General features: G+C 35.4%; 1 protein-coding gene across 9 annotated transcripts in view; it reads left to right on the top strand.

Annotated features, from left to right (window-relative positions):
* Positions 1-17,540, top strand: part of SMAD2 (SMAD family member 2) — a 105,941-nt gene that overhangs the window by 47,877 nt on the left and 40,524 nt on the right. For 8 of the 9 annotated variants that reach the window (XM_056824397.1, XM_056824399.1, XM_056824398.1 and 5 more), the window contains 4 exons: positions 2,823-2,912; positions 4,062-4,255; positions 5,422-5,556; positions 12,496-12,570. In XM_056824397.1, the coding sequence (XP_056680375.1) occupies positions 2,823-2,912; positions 4,062-4,255; positions 5,422-5,556; positions 12,496-12,570 (494 nt within the window). The remainder of the gene's footprint in view (positions 1-2,822; positions 2,913-4,061; positions 4,256-5,421; positions 5,557-12,495; positions 12,571-17,540) is intronic. The other variant, XM_056824401.1, reaches the window with a different exon arrangement.

Raw genomic sequence — 17,540 nt, 5'->3', positions numbered from 1 at the left:
TCCTATTGTTTCTACTTTCATTAGTATATCTTAATATAAAACCTCTTTCTCTCCACTGATACCACTACTACCCTGTTAAAGACTCTTATCACTTCTATCTAGAAGATTATGATAGCTTTATGTTTGCTCTCCCTGCCTCAAGGTTCTTGTTCTGGACTTATCTTCTATTCATTTCTCAGATTGAACTTCCTTAAGTATAAGTGTGTCATCCATCCTTCCAGCCCATAATCTGGATCTTTGTTTTCTAATCTTATATCTTACCAAAGCTCTACCTGTCCATTCTCACTTAATTTGCTCTTTGTAGAACAAAATACTGCATTTCCTGTCTCTGGGCTTTTTTACTGACTGGTCTTTGTGCCTGGAATTCTCTCCCTTCTTATCTACTCCTCCTAGCTTCCTTCAAGTCTCACTTTATAAAAGAAGTCATTTTGAGCCCGCCTAGTTAGTACCTCCTTCTAAGATTATCTCCAATGCTGTATATATCCTGTTGATGCATAACTATTTTATATTGTTTTCTCCATTAGTCATGAACTCCTTAAAGGCAGTGAATGTTTTTTGCCTTTCTTCATATCCTTAATAGTGCAATACTTGGCACATGATAGGTGCTTATTGAATCTGCTGGCTATCAACAAGCATTTATTAAGTTCTTGCTAGATGCCAGACACTATGGTAGGTTCTAGAAATTTCATTTTCTTTTTATTGCTTATGCTTAGCTCAGTGCTTGGCACTTAATAGGTGCTTAGTTAATTGCTTGTTATTAGATTTATTTGAAATAAAATAGTCCCTGCTCTTAGGGAACTTATAATGTATAGGAATAAACAGAATATGTACATAACTGTATACAAAATAAATGGTAAGGAGGAGGGCAGGCATTAGAGGAATAAGGAAAATGATTGTTTCAGGTGACTGAGAGCTTTGAAAATACTCAAAATTCTAAGAGACAAAAATGAGGAAGACATATATTCCTCAGATGCAAGCCAGCCTAGCCTATGCAAAGGCATGAATTCAAGAGATGGAATTCCATGTGTGAGGAATAAGCGAGTGCATTCCACATCTGGAGGACAGTTTATGCAAAGGCATGGGGACAAGAGATGGAATTTCCTGTGCATGAAGAATAGCAAGATGGCCAGTTTTGTTGAATCTAAAAATGTAGAAGGGAAATAGGTCATAAAGGACTTTAATTGCCAGACAAGAGTTTGTATTTGATTCAATAGAGAACAAGGAGCCACTAGAAATGATTAAGCAAGGGAACCAATGGTCAGATTTGTACATTAGGAATATCCATTTGGAACTTAATATAAGGTATTAATGTTCTTTTTAAGTCCACATTTGTAATAAGTGATATACATTTACAGTTTACTAAAGATATTAATAGGTTATATTTATGTAATACTTTATTACAGTCACATTTGATCTTGATAACACTGTGAAGCAAGAAACAACAGTTGGCATCTTGTCTATTTTACAGAGAGTTGTGACATGGTTCACACTATTATTGTTTTTGTTGTCTTGGGGTTCAGTGCTGTTTCCGTTATACCATGCTAAGATGATTTTAGATTCTCTGGAACAACAAATCATCACTTGTGAGTGAGGTTACCATCCTTGAAAAATTTCTGCTTATGGGAAACAAACGAGCTTATCTACTACTTCTATAGTTGTCACAAGAGACTGGGGAACTGTGAAAGCACCTAACAACTCTGACAAGGTCACGTATATACCTCAGACATTAGGGAATATCATTTGGCTTCTATTAGAGTGTCAGTAGAATAAGCTGGATTCTTGATGAGAAAGAATAATTAGGCTTTTTAGAAAAATGCTTAATAAAAGAGCTCATATATTACTTTTGGCACAGTGTCAGAAGCCAGATTTCAGACTGTCTTTCAGTTCTTTCATGCATATCAGAAATGTCATGGCAAGGTTTAGATTACCCTTATGTAACTCTTTTGCAACTGGGGTGTCAAATAATAAAATCAAACAAACCTCCAAGATATCCTAACTAGTCACTTTTCTGGGTATATTCTCATTTCTCTGATTAAATCATAATTGACAAATAAGATTTCCCTAAATTGCTTGATATAGATTTCTTCTTACTTTAATTCTACCTATGCCTTATATTTGAAAGTTGATTTTATTGTTTTCTGAGTATAATTTTGGCAATTTTATGAGTTGTATTTGAGATCTTACTGGTATTTGGTTTTTAGGTGCAATGGTGATTAACAGGCTAGATGATAAGAGTAGTTGGTATTATAATAGTTTCCATTTTAAACTTTCAAGGTAGACTTTTCTTCATTGGAATATTTTGAAAAGTTTCTTCCTCTAGTAATAGAGCATGAGCATACTTGAGAAAAATGAATATCAGTTTAGAGTACATTTAAATCCTTCACTGCAAAAACCAAAGATTTTTAGATTTTTCTAATTAAAAAATATAAGTTGACATCTGCTTAGAAATTAGAAGAGTTCTTTAACAAATGAATAGTAAAATGAAGTTTTTATATTAGGTTTGTTAACATAGCTATTATTTTGTAGATCGAAGTTTTACCTTTTCTAATGGACATCATGGCATTAACCTTGAGATAAACTTTGGTATTCACATTTTTAAAACATAATCATGATTTACCTTGAGTCACATGTTCCATTTTATTGGCTACCTTCATGCAGAAAATATACTAAAATAGCACTAATAGCAACAAAGAAGTGAAGGTTTGTATATTTTCTCTGTGAAGGGAGCATTCTGTACATTTTTTCATGTTTTACATCATGGTATTTTGAATAACCATGCTTCCATGTTCACATCAATTTTTTGTTTTTCAATTTATGCACAGCACTTGCTCTGAAATTTGGGGACTGAGTACACCAAATACGATAGATCAGTGGGATACAACAGGCCTTTACAGCTTCTCTGAACAAACCAGGTGAATATTCTGCCCTCTGTCGAATCATAGAGATCTTGTGGTTGGGGGTGGGTTTGGAGGCTCTATCTATCCATAGTGGGATGCTTTGCATAATTTTACTAGGATGTTTCCTTTTATGTCCGTTATATGGCATAGCATTTAAAACAATTGCTTGCCTGTAATTAAAGTACATTAAATGTTTCAGCTGATGTTTTGACCAATGAAATTCTAGTTCTGAAATACTTTTTAATAGGAATGGGAAATTTGACAAATGCAGACTCTTTAGTTTGAGGTTAGATTATTACTCTTAATATTATACAGTAGGCCTGATCCTCATGAAGCATTTAAAAAAAAAACTGGTACATGGCCAGTTTCTCTAAATTTAATTTGGCATTATTTCATATACTAATAGTAGGTAAAGTAATTTATAAAATCCCTTATACTCCAGTTAATTCTAGGGGAAACTAATTTTTATTTTTACCTTTTTATCACCTTACCAGCTTTTCCAGCACATTGGTGTTTGTCTTTTTTCATCTCATCACTATCATCCACATCTGCATTTATGTGTGAAATTATGCAGTATATGTTAATTTTCAAAAGAATCACAAATGTTATTTTATATTAGTTTAGGCTGCATTCACATTAATGTAGATCTTTAACAAACTCACACTACTGTAAAAATGTGCCTTCACAGTTCATTTTTGTGTTGATTCTCGGTTTTTGTTTTTGTTTTACCACCTGCAGCACTTGCAGATTGGATTGCTGTCAGGTTTGTTGACTAATAGCAGTAATATTTCCTAAATGTCCTTACACAAAAGCATTCATGATAACAGCATAATCTTCTGAAGGCAGAAGTTGAGGACGAGTGTCAATCGCAGATATGTATAACATTATTTAACGAAACTTCATATTTTGTCTAAAGAATTCATTAACATCTGTGTCATTTTATAAGACACATCTATTTCTACTAATTCAATTGCTTTGAACTAGTTCATTAAATAGGACACATCTTTCAACTTTATTTGTGCTACACTACTTAGCTGAATTGAACTTTCTTTTGTCATTCTTTTTTTTTCATATTAAAATAGCCTACACTGAGTTAGCTTTTGCTTTTTTTTTTTAATTTCCTCCTTTTCTCCCTTCCATGATTTCCCCTCTCCCTCTCCACAGGTCCCTTGATGGTCGTCTACAGGTATCTCATCGAAAAGGATTGCCACATGTTATTTACTGTCGTTTGTGGCGTTGGCCAGATCTTCACAGTCACCATGAACTTAAAGCAATTGAAAACTGTGAATATGCTTTTAATCTTAAAAAGGATGAAGTATGTGTAAACCCATACCACTACCAGAGGGTCGAGACGCCAGGTAGGAACATTACTATTTTCTTTTTTATTCTTTTTGTAATAGAATTGAAAACACAATATCTTAAGTCAAGAAATATTTATCCACTCATTTGGAATAATTTTAATGTTAAATAGACCAGTTTAATGAACTAAAATTCTAACATGAAAATAAATAAATCTTTAATTCTTTATATTCAATTATGTTTCATAGTAGCCTGAATGCTGCAATTTAGAAAATTTAAATTTGTAAAAGAAAAATATATAGCTCACAGGATTAAGAAAATCCTTGTAACATGTAAGAAAATTCTTTCACCATAATACTTTGAAAATACTGATTCAGACCCATGGATTTGGGCTTTGATTTTAGCTGAACTGGTTTATCTTTGCCTTAGGGCAGTGATGGTGAACTTTTTAGAGATGGAATGTCAGATCCTGCCCTCACCCCAGTCTCCAGATCAAGTGCTGTGCCACAGACACAGACACACAGACACACAGACAGACACACACACAGACACACACACGTACCCCCACCTTCCCCTTAACCCACACAGGGGAGGGAGAAAGCACTCCCATTGGATTGCCGGACGGAGGGGTGGATGAAATAAGGAATGTCCTCAGTGAGTATAGAGAAGGGAAGGGGAGTGATCCAAGTGCTCTCTTCCCCTCCAGCTGTGCTGCCTGTGAGCTGCCTACCTTACCCACTGTGGGCTCACATTGGGTTGTTAGGCAGAGGATGTGAAAAAATGTTGTCAGGCACCAGTGGAGTGGAGTGGAGGAGGGGAGTAGCTCCATCTGAGTCCCTCTGTCTTTCTAGTAACAAACTTGGAGGGGTGAGGAAGGAGAGTGGCTGTGTGCCCACAGAAAGCACTCTGGGCCATATTTGGCACCTATGCCATAGGTTCACCATCTCTGCCTTAGGGAGAGTTACGTTACCAAGACATAGATTGTTTCCAAGCACTGATGAAGCCACGCTCTGTATACAAACAAGTTTTGATATGAATTACTTTTATCTAATGTTAAAAGTTGTTGGCAGAGTTTTTATTCTGCGGTTCTATAATTCTTTTTATAGTCAAATGGCATATTTTACAAATGTAACCTTGCCTATTTAGTATTGACATCTGATTTTTTCATACTTTTTTATTGACGTTTTAGATTTAACATTAATGTGAACTTCTTGAAACTTTTCAGTTTTGCCTCCTGTGCTAGTGCCACGGCATACTGAGATTCTAACAGAACTACCCCCTTTGGATGACTATACTCATTCCATTCCAGAAAACACTAATTTCCCAGCAGGAATTGAGCCCCCAAGTAATTACATACCAGGTATTTATTGTTTTGTTTTGTTTTTTTATTCCCCTACAGCTTTTAGGTAGGATAGTGATATAATAATTTCAATTTTATGTAAACTCTAGCTTGATTTTATACTTAAACACACTTGTATTACTTGATTTTAGGTTAATTAATTCTGTAGCAATGCTAATATAGTATTTGATGTATAAATGCAGTATTAAAAATAAGTAATGGAAAATTTTAGTTCTGTAGCTGTGACAGAGAAGCAAAAGGGAAACATCTTCATTTTCAAGCTCTGAGTAAAATGAATATATGCTATAAGAACAATGAAGATAACTTTTACATTGTGATTTAAGGTTTACATGATACTTTTTTTTGCAATATGGAATGCCAATCTTATGATCTTAGATGACCTTGGGATCTCATTTCTATCATTTGTAAAATGAGGATGTTACATTAGATGTGCTCTATTCTAATTCTTTGTATTGGATTTAGGGTTTGGGGAGTTTTCAATTATGAGATTTTAGTTGATTGGTTTCTCCCTTCAGTTCCTTATTCCCTTCATCTTCATTCACCCTCAGAAAGCTAACAGCGATATTAACATTCAAAATATTAGCAAAGTAGAATTTTTATTTTTCTTCAGGGAAGCTGATGCCAAGTAAGGACTGAAAGTTCCAACTTCAGTTCTCTTTTGAAGTAACAGTTGTAGCAAAACAGTAAAATTGGGAAAGTTTTAGGATTAATTTAGTTAAATTTTTTGTTCCAAGATCAATTTTTGAGACTTCTTTCTCAACAGCCCTATGGATATATTAATGCATTTATTCTAAGAGAAAGTAAGAAGTGTAGGTAAACTTAAAAACATTTTCTTTTCCAACTACATGTAAAAATAAGTTTTAACATTCATTTAAAAATTTTTGTTTCAAATTCTCTCCTTCTCTAGGCTCTCCATTAGAATGTCAGACAATTTGTTATATGTTACATTTTGTCCAACTATGTAAAACATTTCCATATTAGTCATATTGTGAAAGAAAACAGTCTTAAAAAAAATAAAGAAATTTTTAAAAAGTATGCTTTGATCTGCATTCAGAAACCATCAGTTCTTTCTCTGGAAGTGGTTGGCTTTTTCTATCATAAATCCTTCAGAATTGTTTTGAATCATTGCATTGTTGAGAATAGTTAAGTCATTTACAGTTGATCATTTTGCAATATTGGTGTTACTGTGCTCTTTTCCTGGTTCTATTAACTTCATTTAGCATCAGTTCGTCTTAAGCCTAGGTTTTTCTAAAAGAAAAATGTTCATTATTAGCATCAGTAGTATGCCATCACATCTTTTTAACACTACTTTTTCAGTCATTTGCCTCTTGAGGGATATTCCCTCAATTTCCAATTTTTGCTACTACAAAAGGAGCTGCTATAAATATTTTATATATACAAGTCCTTTTCCAGTTCCTTTTTTTGGGAGTGGATGGGGATCTTTTTGGTATAGAGACTTAGTGGTACTGCACAGTTTTATAGCTCTTTGGGCATAGTTCCAAATTGTTCCCCAGAATAGTTGAATCTGTTCACAACTCCCCTAACCATGCATCAGTGTCCCAATCTTCTCATATCCCCTTCAGTATTTGTCATTTTCCTTTTCTGTCATATTAGCCAATCTGATAGGTATGAGGTGGTACCTCAGAGTTATTTTAATTTATAGTGATTCAGAACTTTTTTATATGACTTGATAGTTTTTATTTCATCTGGAAACTACTTTCTTCTATATCTTTTGATGATTTATCAATTTGGGAATAAATTGTATTCTTATAAATTTGACTCAGTTCTTTCTATTTATTTGCAAATTAGGGCCTTTATCAGAGAAATTTGGTGTAAATTTTTTTCATATTTTTCTTGTTTCTCCTCTCTTTCCATTCATCATGACATTCCTCAAAAATGTTTTGCTTCTCATGACTGCCTTCTCCAATCTGCCCTTTCTTCTATCAGCCCCATTCTCTTTTATCCCCTTCACTAAAGGGTAGGATAGATGTCTATATCTTATCAGAGGATGTATGCTATTCTCTCTTTGAGACAATTTTCAGTGAAAGGAAAATTCAAGCCTTATCTGCCTTCCCCCCCCCCCCCCCCCGGAAAAGCTCTTTTAAACCTCTTTTATTTGAGAAAAGTTACCCCATTCTACCTCTCCTTTTCCCCTCCACCTTGTATATTTCTCTTTATTGCCGCATAATTTAAATTTTTTCAGATCTCATCATGGACAACTCACATCCATATCTTCTGTCTATATATACTTTTGATTGCCCTAATAATGGTAAAGTTCTTAGAAGTATCATCTTCTCATATAAGAATGTAAACAATTTAATCTTTTTTAATCCTTTATTATTTCTCTTGCCTATTTAGTGTTTCATGCTTCTCTTGATTCCTCATTTGGAATTCAGATTTTCTATTCCACTTTGGTCTTTACCACAGGAAAATCTCCTCTTTCATTAAATTTTAATTTTTCCCTTTGAAAGATTATTTCCAGTTTTGCTGGGTAGTTTATTCTTGGTTGTAATTCTAGTGCCTTTGCTCTCTGAAACATCACATTCCAAGCCCTCTGCTCCTTTTATATAGATGCTGTTAAATCTTGTGTTACCATGTCTATGTCTCCGTGATATTTAAATTGTTTCTTTCTGGCTACTTAGAATATTTTCTCTTTGACCTAGGAGCTCTGAAAATTGGCTATAGTATTCCTGAGAGTGTTCCTTTTGGGATCTCTTTCAGGAGGGGATCGGTAGATTCTTTCAGTTAGTGTTATACTTTTTGTTTCTAGGACATTAGGCAGTGTATTTTAATAATGTCTTAGAAGATGACGTCTGGGTCTTTAATTCTTTTGGATCATGGCTTTTATGTAGTCCAATAATTTTTCAATTATCTTTCCTGGAATTACTTTTCAGGTTAGTTGTTTTTCCAATGAAAATTTTCACATTTTCTTTTTTCCCCATTCTTTTGATTTTGTTTCTTTGTTTCATGGAGTTATTAGCTTCTACTTCCCCAAGTTCTAATTTTTAAGGGATTTCTTTCTTCAATGGGCTTTTGTGTATCTTCTTTGATATGACTAATACTGCATTTTAAGGAATTCTTTTCAGTCAGTTTTTGTGCCTTTTTTAATATTAGGCTTATTTTTTAAGTGTTATTTTCTTTGCTTTTTTTTTTGCTTCCTTTACCAAGCTATTGACTTTTTTTCCCATGATTTTCCTGCATTACTCATTTCTTTTCCCAATTTTTCGCCTCTCTTTGATTTTTAAAACCCGTTTTGAGCTCTTTTAGGAAGTCTTTTTTGGACTGGACACCAATTCACATTTTTTTCTTTTTAAAATACACATAACCTTCTATTTATTATCATTCTAAGATAGAAGAATGGCAAGGGCTAGGTTTTGAGAACTGAGCCCGTGGTCTCCCAAAGTGCAGGGTCCTTCTGACTAGGTAGAGCTGTCAGAAGAATACAAGATGAGAGATGACTGAATGCTCAAACCTGTGCTTAGGTATCATTCAGCCATTCTGCCATAGCACGGTGCTTTTCTGGCACACAATCATTTTTCAACATACATTTTTCCATAGAATCTAACATAGAACCTTAGGTGAAGCTTAAGGAGATGGTCAACATAAGCACTGTTGCTAAGTGCGGGGTCAGAGGGTAGAATCAACATGACACAGATTTGCCAGAAGTTTTTATGCCTAGAAAAGAGGGTCCTATCTAAGTGGGTATATAAGAATCCTTAGGTCTAATTTTATAAGTGGGATTTCCTGGTAATATTCTGGGGGGACAGAGTGGGACATCTGTATTAGCTCTGTAAGCATGTTGCTCTCATCTATTTTTCCTGAGGCTAAGCAAGAATAATAATCATAGCAATTCCAACAATAAGGGGATGTTAATAAGAAGAGTCACTTAGGGAGGTTTCTATGGGTGTCTCATCTTTATTGGGGGCTGCTTTGCAGTCCCCTGTTTCTATGTGTGACCATGTCAAATAGCATGGTCTTTGATGTCTCCCAGCAGCTAGGCAATTAAGGTTAAATAACTTTAGCCCAGGATCACACAGCTGAAGTATCTGAGGCTAGATTTGACCCCAGGGTCTCCTCAGTCCAGGCCTGGATCTCTTATCTGTTACCTAGATGCCTGGCACCACATTTTTATTTGAGATTTTGGTTGTAGTGAGGTGTTTTTTTTCCTTTGTTGTCTTTCTGAGTTTTGGGTTTTTTTTTTTTGTTGTTTTTTGATCCTCCCTGTAGAAATTGTTTAAGAAAAGCTTAGTTCTGTTTTGGATTGTTTGGTATATACATTGGGGAATTTACCTAAAAATCACTTGAATCAGTGAGAGCTAATGAAATAATTGAATATAAAAAGAAACAAAGGCAGCTCTAGACAGAGACTTGAAAGATACCCATATTTAGTGGGTGGGAAATTTAGAGGGGTAGTCATGTAGGGAAGAGAAAAAACAAAATAGATCAGTAATCACACAAACCAAAAGAGGGAAAAGTCTCCAAAACAAGGAGTTAATAATGTCAAAGATGTAAACAGGTTAGGTAGAGTGATCTAAAAAAAAAACAACTGAGAAAAGAGACTGATTGTAATCTCAGAAAAATTGTTCAGTGGAGCAGTTGAAGCCAGAAACCAAATTGCAAGAAGTTGAGGGAAATGGAAGGTGAGGAAATAAAATAGAGCATGGATGGCATAGAATAGTAGCTTTAGGGGATAGTTGGGTCAAATGAAGGCTTTTTTTTTTTTTAAAGGATAGATGGGACCTGGATAGAACGTTGTTTTTTGGTGGTGGTGGTGTTTTGTGTGTGTGTGTGTGTGTGTGTGTGTGTGTGTGTGTGTGTGTTTATTTTTCAAGGATCGAAGAATGCTTATAGATTCCAGAGAAGTATCTGATGGATAAGGAAAATGATGATGGGGAGATTCATGGAGCATATTCCGAGATGATACAGGAGGTGATGAAGTAGAGAAAGACCACCAAAGTTTTCAGATTTGGATTCTTTTCCCTAGAAAAAGGGAGTTGCATAAGAGGCTTCAGGAAAGAACAAAAAGATATAGATCACTGCAAAAAGTATGGTAATATCAATAGAGAAAGGATTACTTATACAGCAAATAGTAAAAGGTCAAATGAGATTAGATAAATTAATAGTAGATCCACATAGCATACATAGTTGGGTGACTTTCAGCGGCATGTATTAATATAAAGTAGAATTGGTGATGGTGGATGGTAGGGATAGCCCAAGTTTGGGGATAAAAAAGTATGATAGAAAAAAGGAGATAATTGATTTAAGAGCTGAGAAAGACCCTAGAAGTCATCTAGTTGAAATCTCAAGGTTGTTACTGTAAATAGTAGAATTTGCACTATAAGTCTTCTGATTCCAAATCCAGGACTATTTCCATTGTACTCTACTGGATTCAAGTATAGAGAAGAGTGCATAGTTAAACTGGTAAATCAGAACATGATATAAGTGTCAGATGAAAGCAGAGATGATAATGTGGAAGAAAATAGGGAAGAGATGGAAGTATTGGGAATTTTCATTGAGGATGAAGAATAACTTAAGGAATGGTAAAACTAAAAAATTATACAAAAGTCAGTGATTTGATTTTAAATCGTGAAAACTATAAAGTAGGAAATTTTTTTTTAGCTTTAAATGAACTTTTTGGCACAACAAATGTTTACATACATTTTTCCAGTTTATCATTGCTTTTAGAACTTCCTACTTTAATGTATACATTTTTTATTAGAGTATCAAAACATATATAGGAATCATCCCAAGATAAAATTTCATTTAGGTAATATCAGAATTTGATAAAAGGTTTGTCTATTAGAATAGAGAAGTACAAGGCTTAAAGATTAGAAAATTCCAAGCAAATTTTTTTATTGCTCATACTTTTTCCTTTGCTATTTGGAGTTTTGAGTTCTTTTGGAAATTCCTATTTTATATCTGTGCTTTCTTTGAACAACTTGACTTGTTATTGAATGTGAATATGAACGGATCAGCTAGGGTTTTTTCTCATGGAAAAAATTTTGACCCCTGGTCACGAGAAAAATGATGTTAATGTTCACCTAATCATTTTGCCTCTGTCTTATGTGTTCTATGTGTATTTAATTCTGTTGTAAATATTCAGGAGTCATTACAGAATTATATAGAATCCTCAGGGGTCATTTAGTTTAACCAAATCTGAAAAAGTATTCCCTCTTCTATCAAAGCAACACTTATTTATAAATTGCCTACTATATGCTGGGCAATGAAGATTCAGGCAAAAATGAGTATCTCTGCTGTCAAAGAGCTATCAGGGGAGACAATACACATGTAAATTAAGTGTTTATAGATTATACAAAATAAGTAATGTAATTTTGGCAAAGAAGAGCAATAGGAGCTGGGAGAATAAAAATAGACTAGTTAGTACTAGGTAGTACTTAAGTGTTGACAGAAAATTTAAAGGATTGTAAAAGATAGAAGAGAAGGAAGGACAAGAAAATAAAGGTGGATGGTAGAGTACTGTGTGTAGAAATAGCAAGTAGCCCAGTGTGGCTGGTCCCTGAAGTAAATCTCGTGTTTAAATTCCTTGTATTTTTCTTTTAATCACCTTGTAAGAAAATAAGTTAGGTTTCAGTTATCCATTATTAAGAAAAATTTGCTAAGACTTGAATGTTTCTGAAATGCAAAATCAATTCTAGAACCTCTTTGAAGTTAGCTTTTGGCATTTGACCCAGAAAATATACCTATAGAAATTATTCAAATATGTAAAATGATGGCTAAATAAATTAATATAACAGTAAATTTGACCTTTAGTAGAAACAAATTAATAACTCAGAAAGGGGTTTTGGATGGGAACCTATACTAGATTTTTGTCATGTTATACAAATAAAATGGCATCTCATTATGTGGTTGGTTATCTAATAGGGGAAAAATGGATATAATATTTCAAATGATATGTCTGATTTGTTTAAATTTTTTTAGAAACACCACCCCCCGGATATATCAGTGAAGATGGAGAAACAAGTGATCAGCAATTAAACCAAAGTATGGACACAGGTATTTAAAAATAATTTTTTTCTTTAAAAATCTTTCCATGATTGGCATGGATAATATTATAAGACCATGTCTTAAAATAAATTTTAGATTTTACATGAGAATTTTAAGTTTTTATGATAGTATAACTCAGTGATGGTGAGCCTTTTAGAGATAGAGTGCTGTGCCCAGTCCCCACTCAACCGTGCCGTGCCTCCCCCTCCCCCCCCACACTTAGTGCCATGCCTGCCCCCACTTTCCCCCAGACAGGAGAGGGAGGAAGTGCTCCCATTGGGCTGCTGGACAGAGGAGCGGGTGATAAAAGGCATGAATGAAGAGGGAGAGAAGAATGAGTGAGCACTCTGTTCCCCTCCAGCTATGTGCCATGCTGTGGGCTATGTTCTTCTCAGACCTAACTCCTCTCCATGGGGAATCACCATCACCACAGACTCAACAGGCTGAAGTCTCTGCTGTACCCTCACACAGCATGTGGACACTGCCCCCACCCCCTATCTCAGATTGAGGAGGGAAGAAGTACTCCCATTGATTGCTGGGTAGAAGGGTGGGGGAAGTGAGAAATTTCCTTAAGTACATGTAGAGGGGGAGGGGAACAGTTCTGCCCTGAGTCCTTCTGGCTTTTTAGTAAGATATTCTGGCAGGCTACCATAGACGTGTCCACAGAGAGGGCTCTGTGTGCCATAGTACCATAGGGTTTTTCATCATAGCTTGTGTGTATGTATACATGCATGCATATTTTAAGAGTGAGTGTGTATGTGCATGATTGTGTTTGCTCTATATAAGTAAGAAATAGATTAGTGACCTTTTTTTAAAAATGGTTTATACATATATTATCATGTAAAACATTTCCATATTCATTTTTGTAAGTGAAGAATCTTATAAAACCAAAACTCTGAAACATAAACCCAAATAAACAATTGAAAAATCATATGCTTTCTTTTACATTCTTATTCCAACATTTCTTTCTCCGCATAAGTCCCTCAGAATTGTCCTGGATCATTATAGATTAGTGACTTTTAATAGAATTGAAGACTTATTTCCTATATTACTGCTGATTGATGAAGCCCCTATAATTCCTTAGGAATAAAGATCCATTTTCTTATTTTCCCTCAGTTCACATTTCGGTAGTCTAAATGAAGTTTGAAGTCATTTGTGAGATTTAAAATGGTTGAGGTCTTAAACTGTAGTGATTAAAATAGTGGAAGATATAAATTGTGATAGATATAAGAGAGGGTGAGTAATTTTGACTGCAGAAATATGTTTCACTACAGTGTCTTGGGTTTTAAAATCAAATATAAGGTGGTCGCCAGGGAAATATTCCCAATTATTCAAATACCCAAGTCAATTGGGTTTTATAGAGATTTTAATTAACAATACAATGAGTAATTAAAGAAAGAGAGAAGAGAGTAAGAAAGGAATAAGTATGAAGGGCCTCAAGCCAATATGGCCTAGACCTGAGCCTTAAGAGAGAAATCAGTCAGTTTTTTATAACTCACCATAAGATCTGTCTAAGTAAGGATTTCTAATGACACCAGGCCAGCAGCATCTCAGCTGCTTTCACCAGCTCCCTCCTCCATCTGAATGTTTCAGAATCAGTCTCCTCAGAATGAGTCTCTCCAATCTGAATGTTTCAGAATGACTATCCAGCTCTTCCTTGAACTCTTATTTTTAAGGGCAAAATCTCCTCTGTCACCTCCCCTAAGTTCTTACATCTACCAATCACTGTAGATGTTTCTAAAGGACCGCCCATTCTTAGTCCACACCTAAGAAGGTGTGGATTTTTGAGTAATTCACACCAGGAAAGCTCTGAGTAAGTTTTCCAGTTCTTTGTTCCTTGTAAATTCACAAGTTGCTTGACCTTTATAGGTACTTAGCTTAAGAAAAGTATGGGTTTAAGTACTTTTCATTGTTCAGAAAAGAGTTTACAACTTTATCTTCCCCTAGGGCAGACCCAAGTAGGTAAAGTAGAATTCTCACATTCCTGCTTTAAGTAGAGTTCACTGCCCAAATGGGGAATGGTCTTAATCCAATCTTATAAAGTAGGGTCTGGGAAATTTTAAGGTTTACACATTGAAGTTGAGAAATTTGTTGGAAAAATTAAGTTTTAAAATAGCCCATGATAAACATTATTAATTCTACTTTAATCACAGATTTAGTTGAACATATCAATTGTTCCAGAGTGAATTAAGAGTTAAAATTAATGACATTTTATTCTAATGGTTGTCTATAGTCACTGTTATTAGACTGAAATCTACCTCAACTTTCTATGTCTTAAATAAGTGAATTCTCTTAACTCTGTAAGTTATATACCTAGAAGACATTGCCTCTTAATCTCATTCTCTTAGAATCCCTACCTTCTTTCAAGACTCTGCCTTATATGGAAAGACTTTACCTGATGCTTTCTTTCCCCCTTGCCCCCTACCTTCCCCCCAAGTAGTTATTTCCATGTAGAATGTAAGCCTCCTTGAGGAGACAATAATTTTTGTTTTTCTCTTATTGAGGCATTGTGCCCTGTGTCTCTTTGTTTTTAGACTGGGGGGTGGGTGGGGGTGTGGTAGCCCTTACTAGTAGAATTGATACTAATTATTGGTTCCTTTTTTTATGTGTGACTTGAAAAATCTTTACTTACCTTCTGCCTTAGAATCAATATTGAAGAATCAATGCAAAAAGTGGTAAAGGCTAGGCAGTGTGGGGTTTAAGTGACTTGTCCCAGATCACAGAGATAGGAAATGTCTGAGATCATATTTGAATGAATTTGAACCTCCCATCTCTAGGCCTGGATCTCTATCCACTGAGCCACCTTCCTGCTCTCTGCATTGTGATTGAATTTGTATTGGAAATTCCTTGGGATTAGCATCTCTTCTTCTCCTTAAGTCTTAGTGAATTGCTTGGACTACTGAAGACTTAAGTGACTTAGTCAGGGTATGTGTCATATATCCAGTTTAATGTGATTTCCTATATCTTGAAGGCTTTTAATGTGAAGATGTAGAAGCTTTAGAATATTTCTTGACTGTTTCCCTCTCTTCATATTGCAGAACTGAATTTTTTTTTGAGTAGTAGTTTTCTGTGGTAGAATATTCACTAAAAACTTAAGTATTTAAGGAAGGGATTCTATCTCTATAATTTTTGTGTTCCAGAGAAAGCAGTTTGAACATAGCAGTGTGTTGTGCTCCCATAGTCCTTGAAAATCTGACACAACAGGAATTTCTATGTGGGCTAATAACTCTTTAGAAGAAAAATAAATGTAATGTAGTTGTCAAATTCTTGAGTTTGCTTGTTTTCTTATTTGGCCATTTTTTAGAAAATTATGCATTACAAAAGCAAATTCCTATTTTCATAACCTGATAGCTTAATAACTTAATTCAAAATTATTTTACCAGACAAGTAATTTTAATGATGCAATATAATTTCATGTAATTTGTAAATAAATATGGGTACCTTTATTCTCACATTCAGATAGAACTATATCTTGTCTATTTGATATGTAATGAAAATTGCAACCTGTCTTTGCTTGCCCTCCCTAGGCAACTTTTGTCTCTGTCTTATAAAAAATTGCCACAAAGTATTCATCCGGTACACTAAGGCCTTTTCTTTCCCCTGACATCATGTGACTATGCCAGTATAATACTTGGGCTGTCCATTTGTAGTCCTCTATCACCATAGCACTAGATCATCTTTTTCATTTATATATTTCCCTGATGGTATACTTTACTTTTGTTCAAGTCCATGGGATTAGCTTGGCAAAGATACTGGGGTGATTTGCTTTTTCCTTTTCTATTGTGTCCCCATTTTACAGATGAAGTACTGAAGTAAATGCGGTTAAGTGACATTATCAGGGTCACATAACTAGCAAGTATTTAAGGCTGGATTTCACCTCTGACCTTTCTGGTCCAGACCCAGTTCTCTATCTACTGCACAACCTATCTGTTCAGTCCTTTACTGTAGTTATCTTTTTTTTTTTAACCTTTACCTTCTGTCTTAGAATCAAGATGAATTAGATGTTCTGAGGCAGAAGAGTGTTTAGGGTTAGGCACTTGAGGTTAAATTTAAATGACTTGTCCAGGGCCACAGAGTCAGGAAGTGTCAGAGGTCAGATTTGAATCCAGGACCCTCCATTGCTAGGGTTGGCTCTATCCACTCTGAGTAGCCTGGCTGTCCCCCCTCCCCACCCCCCACCTCAGTTATCCTGTAAAGTTCTTTATTATATACTTCAGTCTTTTCAAACCCAACATGCACTTTTCCTTTGCCCTTGGTATAATATTTCTTTTTAATTCTTCAAAGGTTTGGGGTTTTCTGTAACAGCTTTACAATAAGCAGTAGAATGTTGGTGTGCAAAAGATAGACCCCTGTTTCTGGTAGAAATTTGACATCATTAAAAGAATTTTTAAATTTTCCAAAGGCAGTTTAGTCTATTCTTTAATTTTGACCCATCTTATCTATATGTACTACATTTCCATGGGTATATGTGCTCACATGCATACATGTGTACACACATTGATAGAAAAGTGCTGAAGATTGTTTCTCTAACTCAGTGATGGTGAACCTTTTAGAGTGCCATGGCTTCCCCTCCCTCCCCTTTACCCTCATACAGGGGAGAGAGGAAGCACTCCCATTGGGCTGCTGGGCAGAGAGGCAGGGGAAGTGAGGAATATCCTCAAAAGAGTGTAGAGAGGGGGAAGGGAGTAGACTGAGTGCTTCACTCCCCTCCAGCTCTGCTGCCTGTGAGCCACCCAACTTACCCACTGTGCATTCCTATTAGCTGCTGGGCAGAGGGGTGGGGGGTATGAAAAAATGTTGTCAGGCCCAGTAGAGTGGGGGAGGGGAGCAGCTCTGCCCAAATCTCTCTGCCTTTCTAGTAATGAACTCTGGCGGAGGGGTGAGGGTGGGGAGGGCATCTGAGTGCCCACAGAGAGTGATCTGTCTGTGTGCTATCTTTGACACCCATGCCATAGGTTTACCATCACTGATCTTAACTG

The sequence above is a fragment of the Monodelphis domestica genome, chromosome 3 (genome assembly GCF_027887165.1).
Source record: "Monodelphis domestica isolate mMonDom1 chromosome 3, mMonDom1.pri, whole genome shotgun sequence".
Lineage (NCBI taxonomy): Eukaryota > Metazoa > Chordata > Mammalia > Didelphimorphia > Didelphidae > Monodelphis > Monodelphis domestica.
This window is presented reverse-complemented; position numbering and strand designations above follow the sequence as displayed.